This window comes from Acanthopagrus latus, chromosome 7, assembly GCF_904848185.1.
Source record: "Acanthopagrus latus isolate v.2019 chromosome 7, fAcaLat1.1, whole genome shotgun sequence".
NCBI classification, from domain to species: domain Eukaryota; kingdom Metazoa; phylum Chordata; class Actinopteri; order Spariformes; family Sparidae; genus Acanthopagrus; species Acanthopagrus latus.
In genome coordinates this window covers 12,239,899-12,254,241 of record NC_051045.1, presented here as the reverse complement: position 1 = coordinate 12,254,241, position 14,343 = coordinate 12,239,899, and the positions used below count along the sequence as shown (strand labels likewise).

Below are 14,343 nucleotides of genomic sequence, written 5' to 3'. Positions count from 1 at the left end.
GCATTTCCTCCCGATTGCTTCCCACACACAGCTAATCCTGCTGGAGGAAACAGATTTAACAGATTTCTGCTGCAGTGTCCTGTGCCCTCTGTCATGGTTAAAAGAAGAAGGAAAAAAAAAAAGAGTTGAGTTTCTAATAGAAATCTGACCTGATTCATGTAAAAATATTTTTATTTTATCACTTTCGGTGTGTTTTCCAGGTATTTCAGTTTAAATTGTCCATTTTCATACTGCACATAGCTGTAGGTGGCTGAATAATACATGGCGTTCCAGTGAGAGGACAGTAAAACAGCTGTGATTTACATTTTTAATGGTTCGTTTGACACCGTCATCAAACTGGTCACACAAACAAGATTTGAAATGTTTTATTTTAATAGAATTTAGGACAACCAAATATGTAAAATAAAAAAAGAAATCCAACAGCAAAAGTGAAATTTCATTCACTAGTTTTGTTTTGTTTTGTTTTTTCCTTAAAAAAATATCAGCCTTTCCCCTTGTTCACAAACCGTTTCAAAACCGGACAAACAGAACTAACATGATAAATTCCGAGAAGCTGGAAGGCCATTAACATTTGTTGGCAAATATAAATATAGTGGTTTGAACAGGGTCTCAAATAGCTCACATGGAAAGAGTGTACATACAGCTTACACGACAGTAGGACACTCGGCACCGCCTGTATCAATTTTTATTAATGTAGAAAACCAGGAACCTTATTTACTGATTTTAATCAATGTGTCTGACAAGGAAATATATACATTCAGCCAGCTCAAAAAGTCTCTGGAGTATGGTGTTCGTCTTCCCCCTTCATGTTGATTGTCTATTCAGGGGCGTAATTATGAGTGTACATGTAGTCCGAGTAGTAATCCTGCGCCCCACCCCTGCCTCCTGGGTAACCCCAAGAGCAGGGTCCCCCTCCATGCCCACCGCCCCGATCATGTCCTCGTCCTGGCCGAGGCCAAAGTCCTCCTGGTGGGATTCCTCTCCCACGAAAGCCCCCTAAAGAACCAGGACCCATACCACCCCGCATAGGCCCATGATCCAATGGCCCAGGGATGCCACCTATACTGCCATAGCCCACACCACTTATTGGATGTGGAGGCAGCTTATGTCTGATGACTGAGCCCCCCCTGGTGGCCACCGCGGGAATGCCCACAGCAGCTCCAGGGTTATCAGCACAATTCACCTGAGTCCTGCCCCCCTGGCTACCAGGGGTGCTACCTCCAAGGGTTTCCCCAGTCCTTGGGCCAGATGTGACCACACCCTGGCTGTTAACAGTTTCAACAGTAGTGGTCCCTGCTGTCCCCCATACACCCTCCCCAGGTCCACTGAGTGTCCTGTCGTGGTGCATTGGGGTCCCACTAGCATTTTTAGGAATGCCAGCCATGTAACCTGGCTGGGCTGAGTCATGGTTGTCTGTATAAGGGAGGGAGGTGGTGAGCGGGGAGTTCCCAGCAGTCCCAGCTCCTCCAGTGTCCGAGCCATATGTGTGGCCTAGCATCATGAGGTGAGGTGGAGGGGGAGGTTTGACCTCAAGGGGGAGGGAAGCCAGGTTGGCTAGAGGTCCTGGTGTGGCCATGACAGGAGGGGCTGGGACTGTGGAAGAGGCTGTGACTGGGGGGCGGTATTCCTGTTCATTGGTGCTGCTGCAGGGCGAGGCAGGGTAGGCCGGGGAGGCAGCATAGCTAGAAGAGCCAGTGTAGGATGACCACGAGGCTGAAGGACACAGGAAGCTTTGGTGGGGATTCACAGGAAAACCTCCCGGCGACAAGCTGCCAATGTCTGAAGACCCTACACCCATCTGGTTGGCAGCTTTGAACTGAGAGATGGCCGTTTTGAGAGAGCTGTAGTCAGGCAGCGTTGGAGTTCTCTCAGGGGTGATCTGCTGGTCTGGCAGCGGAGGACGAAATTCCTCCATCTCTGGTGGAGGCGGCTGTGGAGGCTTGCCCTCTTTCGCAGCTTCCTGGTTCTGCTCTGAAGGATCCGATATTGTGGGTGGCTCACCATCGTCAGAGTCTAATGACATGTCCTCCTCCTCCACACACTCATCATTTACTACTGGGAGTACAGGAGAGGGCAGAGAGAGAAATGGAAAAGCGGAGAGGAAGATATTATCAAACAAGTCTGTAACAGATGCATTAACAGCACTAAACTCTGCTGGGCAGCAGAGACATGTTTAACCAGAGAGATAACTGTACAGAACAAAAAAGCAATTTTGCAAAGCAACTGCACTACAGCAGAATGACATGAAATCCCAAGTGTTTTGGTATTTAGTCCTGCTTTTAGTGCTACCCACCAGTAGAGGGTGGCGTTGGAAGTTCATTCTGATTGATGGAGCCAATCAGGCTGTGAAAACCGCTCATAACGTCGTCAATGCTCCCGATCACTATTCCGTTTCTGGAGTACTGTAGGAACATCTCAAATGGCCTCTCTGTAAAAAAAACAAAGAAAAACAACACAACGTGCAAAAGTCGCTTGTAAATGAGTCAAGGACAGTCGTAAAAAACAATATCAAATACTATCATTTCATTCTTATCACGCATGTAATTTATTCAACTAGAAAACACAAAGGCAGCGCCAACAATAAAACAGAGATAACAACACCTGTGAGGAAGATAAGGTGCCGTTGTTGTGTGTGCTGAGCTTGGAGCTTGATGAGGCATTCCAGATCTGGAGCTTGACGCGATTGGGTGTCACACTCGTGATAAGGGAGGAACTCCACAAGGTGCTTCTTCTGATAGGCTGTGAGAAGGTTCAACAGCCCCATGGCGTTGGTGTTTAACCTATAAGAGAATGGCAAAAGTAGATCCGTACAGTGAGCGTTTTTGATGCACTGTTTTGGGTAAGCTTCTACTCGGATACTGACCTCCCCATCTCTTTCAGCTTCTTCTGGGACTTCCAGTGCACCTTCCACTGCCAGGGGTGTTCAGGGGTGCTCTGCTCCTCCAAAAACTTGAGCAGCCCCTGCAAACGGTCTGGACAAAACAAGCAACACAAACTCTGTATGAGAAATCATCCAACTGATATAAGAAGTTGCACAGCTGCTCCGATGAAAAGCAGAACTCACCCTGTGTGATAAGGTCAGGGTTGAGGACAAACTCGTCAGACACTATGAAGCCTCCGGACACGAACAGCTCATTGTAAGTGTGGTTCTTGACATCGTCCAGCGTGTCCACTCCAGCAAAGCTCACTGAAGGCAACTTCTTCAAAGAAACCAGAGCTGGAATCTGCAGGGTGAAAAGATTTTAGTTTAAAGATAGAACTTGATACACACTGCAAAAAATCTAACCATTGAATCAGATAAAGAAAACAATACTCTGCAGCAGACGTTTAAATCCAGTTAGTGCCATTATTTATGTTTGATCTATGCCAGGATCAGCTGATGCAGAGTCATGTGAATTACTGACCGGTGAGCCGAGACAGCGACTGACATGAAGAGGGATGGGAGAAAGCCCTCGTACCTTGTGCACGTGCGCGGCGATGTCCTCGTTCTGAATGATGATGAGCAGCTTATCTAAACTGCCGCTGTTTTCCAGAAACATCTGCGGGCTGCACTCGCTGTTGCCAAGACTTTTCAAGTACTCCTTTGTGATGGACAGGAGAGGCGTAATTGTTAGAGACAGACAGATAAAAGTGTCCTCCTCTCTTACACGTACAAGTACTGACTGACTGACAGATACAGAAAAAGAAGAGCACTGAGACATGAACACATAGTGGCAAAGAGGAACAAGAGAAGCCTTCAATATTCCCACAGTGCATCTGTATTTTGACTTGTGTTTGCCTTTGTAATGTACTAGAGCAGAAAGCTCTTTGGCTTGGTTAACAAAACAAAAAAAGACAGGGTGATATAAAATCTGGGGAGTTAATGTCAACTGATGAAGAATGAAAGGAGATGATGCAAAATCACAGCAATACGAACACTTTGAAGTAGGCATGTCGGGATGATTGAGTTATTGACTTATACATATCTTATATTGTTTTTTGTAGTTGTGTGATTTTATTTACTTGGCATATGAAATGGTGTCTGTGTATTATTATGCTTTTATATTATCATTATATCAGTGGCAAAATATGCTCTAACAATTACATTAATACCATTAATCTTAGTGATTTCTGGGACAGCATATCCTCCAAGTAAGTAGTCATTGTGACATTCCTGTTGTGTTAACGATTTGATTAAATGAAAGCAACATAATAAGGCAGTGGTTTTGATAGTTCCAGCTTCTCTAATGTGAGCATTTTGTACTAAGATGTACATTAAATCTTTTGGGTTTTGGGGCTTTTGAATGAATAAAACAAGCAAGGTTAAGACCTCAGCTATTAGCCCAGATAGGGATGGTAGGATATAACATTTTATCGTGGATTGTGATAAAAAATACTCAGAATAGGTTGATCGTGGTGAATTTCCATAATCTGTATAATCGTGAATATCCTTGGGGGTGAATTGAAAAAGCTGTCAGGCTCAATAAGACTTTTAAATTGCAACAAGAGCAAGCTGACAACTCTCCAGTCGTTTAAAAATCCCAAGCCTGTTAACGTGGCTGGGATTTTAGATTAAAAATGTCCTTGTGATGTGTGAAAATACTATGAATTCCTAACTAAAGAACAAGACGGAGAGAAGTACCTACCTTTTATTCATTCTTTCTTTATTCAGGGTACCTTATTTAAAATGTGTTTTTCAACTAAAAGGATGTTCGCTAAAAAAAAAAGTGTCCTTGTTGTAATAAGGTTATTTGTTTCCGTGTGTTTCTGTTAGGTAAAATATGTATGATTCCAGTAAGTTTTAGTGACATTCTTTTAATGATTATTTTGATGATTACCAGGATAATATACTATAACATTAGCATCTTTTGAATGTTCTCTGAAAACCTTTGCGTGTTAAAACAAGGTTTAGTTAGAGTAAAATGATTAAACCCATAAGTTTTACAATCCTTTTGTTGTTGTTTATCTGCTGTATATTTATTTTCTTTTAAAGAACTTTGTAATATAGCTGAAAAGCTATATTAATAAAGTTTATTACAATATCTTGAATTGCAAATATTTTGACCAGCATAATCATGATGTGAAATTTCCACTGCCTAGTTCTAGAAACTTGTGAGGAGCATATTTTTTACAATTAGACAACTGATTCACTATTAATTGAAAAGGTCTACAGATAAACTGATAATGTGTTGCTGTTCTTCTTTTAAGACCACATTAGAACCTTGCTTCATACCTTGATCTCCTTGCAGACAGTACTCTCCTCGCCTTCATCCCCAGAGTAGATGTAAAATTTGACTGTATTCTTGGTGACGTCCTTGAAGATCTCCACCAGGCTGCTGAAAACCTCGGGCTTTAGCTGACCAATAAGGCTGCCCGCCAGCAGGCCGGACCCGCTTCCAGAAGCAGCTCCTGCATTTTGGGAGTTGTGCTGAGGAGAGTTCGCTGTGACTTGAGAGGGAGAATAGACCTCTCCCCCCAACTCTGCTGATGTGCCTTCTGTTTTAGCCTTCGTGGATGCCGTCTCTTTGACAGCCACCGTTTTCACACTATGAGAAGAGGAGGTGGTGCTCTTCGTCAGAGTGGGCTCTGCTTTAGTTTTGGAAGCCTGGATGGGGGTGGGGGGCGGTGTTGTAAGATTAGATATCGTCACTGGGGGAGGTGGTGAAGTGACCTTGGGTGGAGCAGGTGGGGATGGGATCAACTTGTCCATCTTCTCACACAGTGCTTTGACATGCCCCTGAATAGAGACGGGGGAGACGTAGGGTACAACAAAGTTTGAAAAGCAGCTGTTAGGCAGCCAGTAGTGCCGCGGAGGCAACCGCGGGGGTAGCTGCGATGTGTAGCAGATGTGGTGAGTCTGCATGATGTTTTTAATGTCAGAGGTAAGACTGTAAACTTCCTGGTTGAGTATGGTGTCCAGGCTGATGGATGGCCTGAAGGGAACTTCTTCTAAGGCTGGTAACGTGGGTGGTGCAGCTGCCTTTTTTACTTCCACAGCTGCAGGCGTCTTCGGCTCTGGGTGGCTGTCGGTCACCGTCACGGCCTCGGGTACTGGCTCAGGCTCGGGCTCAGGCTCGGACTTCAGCTCGGGCTTTGGCTCAGGAAGAGGCTGTGCTTTGTCTGGAGGAAAACAGACAGAACGCTTGTTCAGATCTCAATATACCAACTAGGGAGAGGTCCATGTGTACTGACAGCTGTTAATATTTTCACTGTTGATTAATCTGTCCCTTATTTTCTTGATTAAACAATTAGTTTAAGAAGTTCAGAATTTGGCCTTTTTAATCCATAACCAATTTATAAGCTGACAACTAATCAATTCATCATTGCAGCTGCTTTGATGTACCTTCATTGGTGGCGTTGACCCAGGTTGGGTCATCTGAGGTGTGAGCTTGCTCTGGTGGTGAGCCTCCGCTAAATGGACTACCAGGGCTACAGTCCATATCCTCCTAAACAGAGAAAACAACGGTCAACATTTTTAGCCATACAAACACATTTCATACATGGTAAGATACTCCGCAATAACAAGCAGCTGTTTATATCTCACCTCTGTGTAGTTTGTTTGCAATGCTGGCTCATTTTGTTTCCTAAGATCGGGGTCAGAGACGACAGGTTCCACCCTTACTGGACCAGTCGATGGTTCACCGTGGTTTGGCTGTACGGGCATTGAACCCTGAGCAACAGCTTTGTTGAGAGTTGCCAGGAGGATCTTGATGAGGCGTTGAGTCTCATTGACCGTCGAGGCATTGGCGTTGCCGCGAGCCCTCAGGTCAGTGTCGTAAATACCCATGCTTTCCATCACTGCGGTCAGATTGTCGTTCTGTCCAACCTCATCTCCGATCTCATCTGCTTGGGCTCCTAGCCAAACACACATAATTATGCACACAATTAATTACAGGCTTTAGCTATATTGGGCATATTAGTGTGCTAGAATATCCTCAGAACTAAAGATAACAATTGGAGAAAACAGGAAATGTAACAAGGGATATACAAGACGTTGACTGAGTGCACAGGAGCCTGAAAAAACCCCCCACTGGAACAGCTATCTGGAATAGCAACAAAAACAGATTTTAAAATATAAACTATGGAGTCATAGAAATCAAATCATTCAGTCATTTAATTTCTGATGTAAACCAATTCACTCGTTGCTTGTAAATAAAGTGCCAATGGGCAGCAATGTCTTTTTAATTTGCAGTGCAATTATGGAGAACTGATCAGACTGTTCTTTCAGAGGAATTGACTTTAGAGGCAGCAGGTGGACATTTTTGAAAAACAAATTAAATGACACCATTTAAATGAAGCTACACAGACAGCTGCAGCGCTGCTCACCTCTGCTAGGTTCTCCGTTGCTCAGAGGATCTGTGCGTTGGTGTTTGTTCACGCCTCCCCTCTCATCTCCTTCGAACTTCCTCTTCAGACTGTTGGCGTCCCAGGCCCCGTCCTCCCCCCTTTCCTTCCCAGGATCCTTCACAAGTGCTTTCTTGTGGAGCTGGATCAGCTTGAGCAGCTGTTTCATCTTGTCTTTATCATACTCGTTCTGGGACAGCCGCAACCTCTGAGTGGGCTGAGGCTGGGATTCGACATGGGATTTGTGCTGTGCCTGGGCTCCGTTAGAATGGGCCAACCCTGGCTTCCGTCTGCTGCTGTCTGGGGGTGGCTTTTCATGTGCAGGCCTCTCTGGAGGTGGCTTCTCCTGGGGGAGCCTTTCTGGTGGTCTCTCTGACCTGTCCGAGCCCCTGTCCGAGCCGCCCCAGTCAGAAACGGGGCTGTATTCCACTGGGGCCGGAGCAGGTGCAGGTACAGGTATGGGTACAGGGTTCCGTATCCTTTCAATAATGTCCTTTGCCTTGTTCAGAGGTAAAATGTAGTTGGAGGGGTTGTGGACATAAGTACGTAGAACAGAATCCATGTTAAATTTGTGTCTGGGAACTGGGAGCGGGTTGGTCCTATCGTCCACGTTATATTTGTAGTCAGGCAGAATGAAAGGCCGAACCGTGCCTGAATCCATACGAGTCAGGTAATCAGTGGCCTGACGCTCCACCCCAGAGCTCACATCCTTGCCTGGGTTCGGGCGCAACTTGAATAAGGCATAGTGCAGAGCAGGGATGAAGGGCTCCATGGAGGACAGGATAGCAGGCTGGGGCTCCACCGTCAATGGCTCTGGTTCAAACAGTCTTGATGCTACGATGAAGGGCACACATGTCAGTGTCAGGTAAAAGATGTCCATCTGCAGTCTTTAAGTCTTTAGAGACAAGAGCTTAACAGCTAAAACAGGTATCACGATTATAACATGGTAGCCTCTTAACTTCATCCAAACCTTTATTTTTTCTGGTGAAAAAAGAAGGAGGGTGAACTGAGATCTCTGTCAGGTGCAAATACTGCCTGTTTGCAAATAAAACTTTCCAATTTGGAGCTTCATGCAGAAGCTGGGAGACAGTCAGAAACACAGATGGATGGGTAGTGAATAATACTTACAATACTTGACAACCATCCTTGACTCCTGAAAGATGAATAATGCTTGCAGGTTCTTCTCCACCCGCCCCCGCCGCTCTAAAAAACAAACAGCAACATTCTGTTTTAAAAGCTGAACTGAGCCCTTGCCCAAGGGAACAAGTAGGTGTTCAACTGACACAGCAGTGAATTATGAGGAGGAGAGTAAAAAGCTTTTTGGCACCTTTGGACTCGACCATCTGAGCTGAAGACAGCAGGAAGAGAAAGCCCCTGTCAAACAGGGACTTCACCAGCACCTGAATAAGGACGAGTAGACACCGCGGTCAGAGACACCAGTCTGTTATAACAAATAACGTGAGCAGTCATAATAACAGTCTGCTTCTGGACAGGTCTGCACTTACCCCTTGTGTACACTTGTACTACATTTGCAGGTTTATTATATTTGTTTAGGTTTACTGAAAAAATAAAACAATTTAACAGATGTTTTTACTCCAACTTTTTCTACTTGTAAAGAAAAAGGCTGCAACAATTACTCCATTAGTTGTCAAATATTAAATCAATGTGTACAGAACTTGAGTGAACTAGATCAGCCTTGAAACATGCCGCTCGATCGCCAATTACAAATATTTTAACTCAAGTTAGTACCAAGTTTGTTTTGTTGACAAACTGTTCTTCAGTGAACTGAATCTGTATCTTCTGAGAATTTTCAAGCATGAAAAACCTGACAGGTAAACAGCAAAAGGATTACTCACCATCCTGTCCCTCTCCAGTTTGCTGACCAACGCTGCCAAGCTGCCGCTGGTTGGTTTGCCTTTCCCATCCACAACTTCAAACAGACTACAGGACATCCCGCACTTCATCACTGCGGACAAAGAAAAGCAAGTCAAATTACAAAGCAGTCCCACAACCTGCAATTTTTAATCAGAATGAATGCCAAACAGTTGGTTTTTAACTTTGATGGATTAGGCAAGATAACTTTGTTTTTGCCATATACAAGTTAGAATAGGTATTTAGAGCAGCTTTGGAAATTGGATTTCAAACCATGTACTGCCACCAACATCCCCAGGACATTTTTCAGTTCATCAGTTAATTATGAGATATAAGCCTACGTGGTCCAGACTGACCTTCCCGAGATATGCTGTAGGTGTCCCAGGAAAACAGCACAGAGGGAATCTTTCGCTTCACCTGATCCAGCTGCATCCCCCGATTCACCTCCAGCTTCTCAGGCCTGCAGAGGAACACAAGCAGATTAATCAAAGAACAAATGAGAACTAATTTCAGCTAACAAAAACAAAAAAACAGTGTCTGAATACTGCACAACTGAACGTTAACTTCCACTTCTTGCCCCAAAAATACAAAGTGTTACATTTTAAGCATATAAATATCCTTCGTGGCCAAAAGTGTCCTTAATGATTAACAGAAGAAATTCTGGTGCTGCGGCTGTTTTCTGGAGAGACACAGAATATAACAAGAGGCTGAAGGTTTACTCACAGTTTGAAAGGAAGGTAGGGGCGTGATGAGGATCGTAAACAGATTGGGAATAACTCCTGGCCCTTGTTCACTAGCGGACCACTCCACACAGTGTAGCAGCTCTTCCCTGCAATGATGTCAACAGCACAGGTCAAAGCTCAGCCATGATACAAAGATAAAGCAGGCCTGGTAACACTTCGGAATGAGCCGGTTTGTTAATGAAAAGCCACATTTTTGACACATACTCTTTCTTTAGAGATGTTTGCACTAGTTGTTGAACCCAATTTGGATGATTCTGAGAGTGTGGCACTTAAAATGCTCTCCTGCGTAAATGACTAGCAGTCAGCATGTCGTTCAAAGTCTGGAAGTTATATGTTTGGTAGTTAGTTAAAGCAGTTTTCTGCTTCAGGTGACATGGCCTTTACCACATCCCAGTTTAAACAGACATAACAGCGATCCATGACAACACACGGAGACTTAATTGTTTCATTACATACTTATTAAATACAGAAGATTCAAAAAAAGTTTTACCTCTACTTCCTTCAGGGGTAATGGTGTTAAACCTGTTAAGAATATTGAAGAGATGTCAGATGTTTTGCAAAACTGCGCAACTGCTTAAAAGTACTCATCGAGTTTCACCATTTCCTGCAGGAATACGCACCTGTGTGCAGTCATAGGAGCTGCTGCAGCCTCCTTGCCTTTGTACTGAAAAGAAACCACAGCGTAGGGGCACACATGCCGGGGCCGTGCCTTGATCTCATCAAATGCAAACTCGAAAAAATATTGCTAAAAAAAAAGGAGGAGAGACACATTAACTCTTACAAATTTCGGACAAGATATTATAAACTTCAAACATCTTTTCGATAACCCAAATCATACAATGAAAGACTGAAAAAGAACCGGTGTTTACCTGCGTGAGCTCAAAAGCCCTGTAAGACAGCAGAGAGGTAACCCTGTTGGCACTTTTAGACAAGTGGCCGTCAAACTTGGGTGAAGGTTCTATCGCATTCTTAGGCATGTTCTCATGGATGTGCTTTATCCGGCCCTGAGAGACAAAAATGTACTGGTGAGCTTGATGTTCCACAAACAATCAGAAATCTGTCAGCATCACAAAAAGAAGAAAGAATGGTAGCTGTACCTTCATGACTTTAAAAACGATCATGTCTCCAGACGAGCCGACTTCAAAAGGATTTATTTGTAACAAATCAGAATATTTGGAGAGATAAACACCTGCAGCGACAAAAGAAATAAATGATGCTTTGTTAAAATTATTAGAAAATAAAACCATGATTATGATAAAGTCCAAACAAAGCTTTCTTTCCTTGAGGAGATGGTCAGCTGTGAACAACAATGACATACTATGCATGTGTTACCTGTCTTCAGTTCTAACTTTATCAGTTCAAAATGCTAATTAACTTTCACAGACGCTCATCAATAACAAACTGAAGTAAGTCAAAATGAAAAACTGGATCCAATCGAGCTTGCGACCCTCAAAACATAACCATGAAAGCACAAATCCATCATTCCATCGACAACAATACAGTCTTCTTTTACATCAACACCAAGTGCAAGACTAACTTACCCACTGATGGATTTCCTAGTGTCGTAATCCTGGAGTGGCCAACCGACAAACCCTTCTCACAGATCCACTGGAGCTGGACATGCAAGAGAACATACAAAGCTCAGAAACATGTAAAAAAAAACAACAACTAAACAATCGCGCATTACATCTCATGCATCGATACCTTGGATTTGTCTGGATAAAGGAAGCAGTACGACTCAGTCAGCTCTTGATCGGTCCGCCCCTCCTGCTTCATCTCCCTGCGCTTCTCGATGAACTGGCACACAGACGGAAAAACCGAAAAATTAGACCCAAAGGGCCTGAAACTCACAAACCCTGACATACATTTCTCCAATAGAATGTATGACACTGAAGACCGTACCTCCTTCTCCAGCAGCTCATTGTGTATGAGCCGGGCCTTGCAGTAGGAGAAGGTGCCTCGCGACGATGAGTCCAAGTAGCACGACGAGACGATCTTCGCGAGGTCCTCAAACTCCCGGCTGTCGGGGGGCAGAAAGTGGTACAAGCCTGTGCACACAGAAGTGAGTTGGGAGGATTAGTATAAAAGCATCTGCAGGCATAGATCCATGCACATGTGCAGAAGATTAGAACGAAAAGTGGCGAGTCAAACTATCAAATACTAAATCAAACAATCTAATCTATACTCTTGTTTATAGGGTAATAAACAACAAGAGGATGCACACAGTTAAGACTTCAGCTCTAACATAAAAGCAGGCGCAGGACGATGTGAAGTGAACTGGGTGGTTGCAGGCAACAACTCTTTGTGTATGTTTAACACAGCTCAGCAGGGGCTGTGACGAACCAGCACAACCCCTGCTGAACTAACTTAACTGTTAAAGGTTACCAAAATGTGCACTTGGAGTTCTTGGGCTTAGAAAAACACTGGTTGGCAACTGTAACTCTAGAAACTGTAACTCTAGAATACCTCGCATCAACAACCCGCTGCACAGGTGACTGCAGCTGTCTCTATTTACAGCAGGTGTGTTACGTCAATCCAAACAGAGGGAAAGTGAAACCGCCTTGCTGACTACAGGTAACGTGGGTGCAGCATTTTCGCCGTCACGCTGTTGGATAATAGGTAGTAAACATTCCATGAATGGAAAAAAGAATGTAGAGCGGAGACATGCCGGTGGAGTGTACACACAGCACAGACTGACCCACAGCTGCTCAGTTTCCTACTTGGGCCGGAAGAACATCTCATACGTTACACGTGCAAACTGCTGAGGGCTCAGTCAGGCTGCTCATTTGAGCATCAGAATGTCATGCCCAGGACCTTCACCCCTAACTTTGCATATACACAAATAACTGATGTATCCCAGCAAGATCTGTAACAACAAAGCAACTGCCATTTCTTTTCTTCTTTTTTTTTTGCACAGGACACCACCTAACTGCCTTTTTGACACATGATGTGGGCTTATGGGGAAGGGGGGATATTGAACCTTGATGCGTGTGTTGAGGTGAGATGTAAATGGGATGCTCTGAAATGCCAGTGGCATCAAGCTGGGACAAGGGGATGGGCAGCCCTGCTTAGATTTCATTTTTAAGTGTCATGGTAGTGTGAAAACATTTTAAATAGACTGGTGGGGTGGATAACTCCATGCCCTTCACTGAGGTCAATGAGACACCCACATGTTGCCAGGTGATGGCTGGGGGAAACAAAAAAAAAAAAGAAAAAAACACTCATGACAGCAGAGGCATTACTCATCGAGACTATGCTTCCTTGAACAGGTGAAGGGAACCAGACACGGTGGGTTTTCAACCGGGCAGTCCTCGAAAGTGCGGCTTCACAGGAACTGTAACTGTAACTGTTAGCTGCCTGCCTCTCTCTCTCTCTCTCTCTGGACCCTGGCTAACTTCAGGTACCTGAGCCGGACCACCACAGCTCTGTCTGCTAACACAACTCACGCTGCATCAACCAAGTGCTCACACCGCACGCCGCTGACTCCATTCCAACCCGCAATGTCGCTCAAATATGTTTGTTAAGCTCGTTTTAAAAAAAAAAAGACTAGAGTGACCAGTCAGCTAGCTTGCAAAGCTAGCAACATGCAGCAGCAGAATTATGAAAGACAGGACAGGCTCTGTTCAAAATTGCAGCGATATGGCACCACCTTTCCGCTCGCGTATCTTCCTCGGGATTTGGAAATTCGGTCTCTGGCCCGGCAAGGGTGAACTGCTAAAGCTCCGGGAGTCCGCCTGCACGCTCCTCCGCCGCTCAGGGGCTTCTTGTTCGGGCATTACACCGTCTCCACATCCAGGCTGATCGCCATTTTGGTTGGCTGTGGCCGAGGTGGCGGCTGAATTCTTCGGGGTTTCGCCGCCCTCCGGCTGGAGATCGTCCGCCTCGGCACATTCTGAGTTCCTCTTCCCCACCGCGTTGGGGTTCAGGGCCATTTTCGAGCACCGTGCACGTAATACGGGCAATGTAGCTCTAACGATTACGGCGCCGCTTCACACACACACTCTGCTCCTCACCCAGCCTCCGCCATTGTGAAAATGACGTACACGTTCTTCTCCACCACTGCAAAACGCTGCCGTCACTGTTTACATACCAGAAAATCCGCGCCACCCAGCGGCGGGTAGACGAACTGCACCGAGCTGGTACTGCATGTCAAAATGTGATGTAGGTTTCAATGAGGGTCAATTAGCATTTCTATTTATATCTCTTTAAATAAGTCGTGGGTTACTGCTGTCGGGGGAAAATAGTAAAATATACAGAATATTTGTCGCCGACCCCTCTCCTTTTACCTAAACATGTTGTTTTTTTTTGTTTTTTTTTATTTGACACAGCAAAGCAGAGGGAAGTAGAATTAAATGAAAATATTAGTTTAAATTGGAAAGGACAAATTCAATAAATGGCATTTATA

General features: G+C 44.6%; 1 protein-coding gene across 2 annotated transcripts; it reads right to left on the bottom strand.

Annotated features, from left to right (window-relative positions):
- Window positions 1-153: 153 nt before the first annotated feature.
- Window positions 154-14,010, bottom strand: tasorb (transcription activation suppressor b). 2 transcript variants are annotated; one of them, XM_037102918.1, is made up of 23 exons: window positions 13,588-14,010; window positions 11,841-11,986; window positions 11,643-11,735; window positions 11,480-11,552; window positions 11,036-11,127; window positions 10,808-10,942; window positions 10,559-10,683; window positions 10,429-10,460; window positions 9,919-10,024; window positions 9,552-9,655; window positions 9,180-9,289; window positions 8,651-8,723; window positions 8,452-8,526; window positions 7,306-8,157; window positions 6,524-6,834; window positions 6,323-6,425; window positions 5,213-6,099; window positions 3,459-3,581; window positions 3,065-3,224; window positions 2,864-2,972; window positions 2,602-2,780; window positions 2,294-2,428; window positions 154-2,055 (listed from the first exon to the last, which is right to left on the bottom strand). In XM_037102918.1, the coding sequence occupies exons 1-23, from the start codon at window positions 13,868-13,870 to the stop codon at window positions 818-820; spliced, it is 5,544 nt and encodes a 1,847-aa protein (XP_036958813.1). In that variant the 5' UTR covers window positions 13,871-14,010; the 3' UTR covers window positions 154-817. The 2 variants fall into 2 exon arrangements, with proteins under 2 accessions (XP_036958813.1, XP_036958814.1); XM_037102919.1 differs by having other exon boundaries at window positions 154-2,052.
- Between the last annotated feature and the right edge of the window lie 333 nt (window positions 14,011-14,343).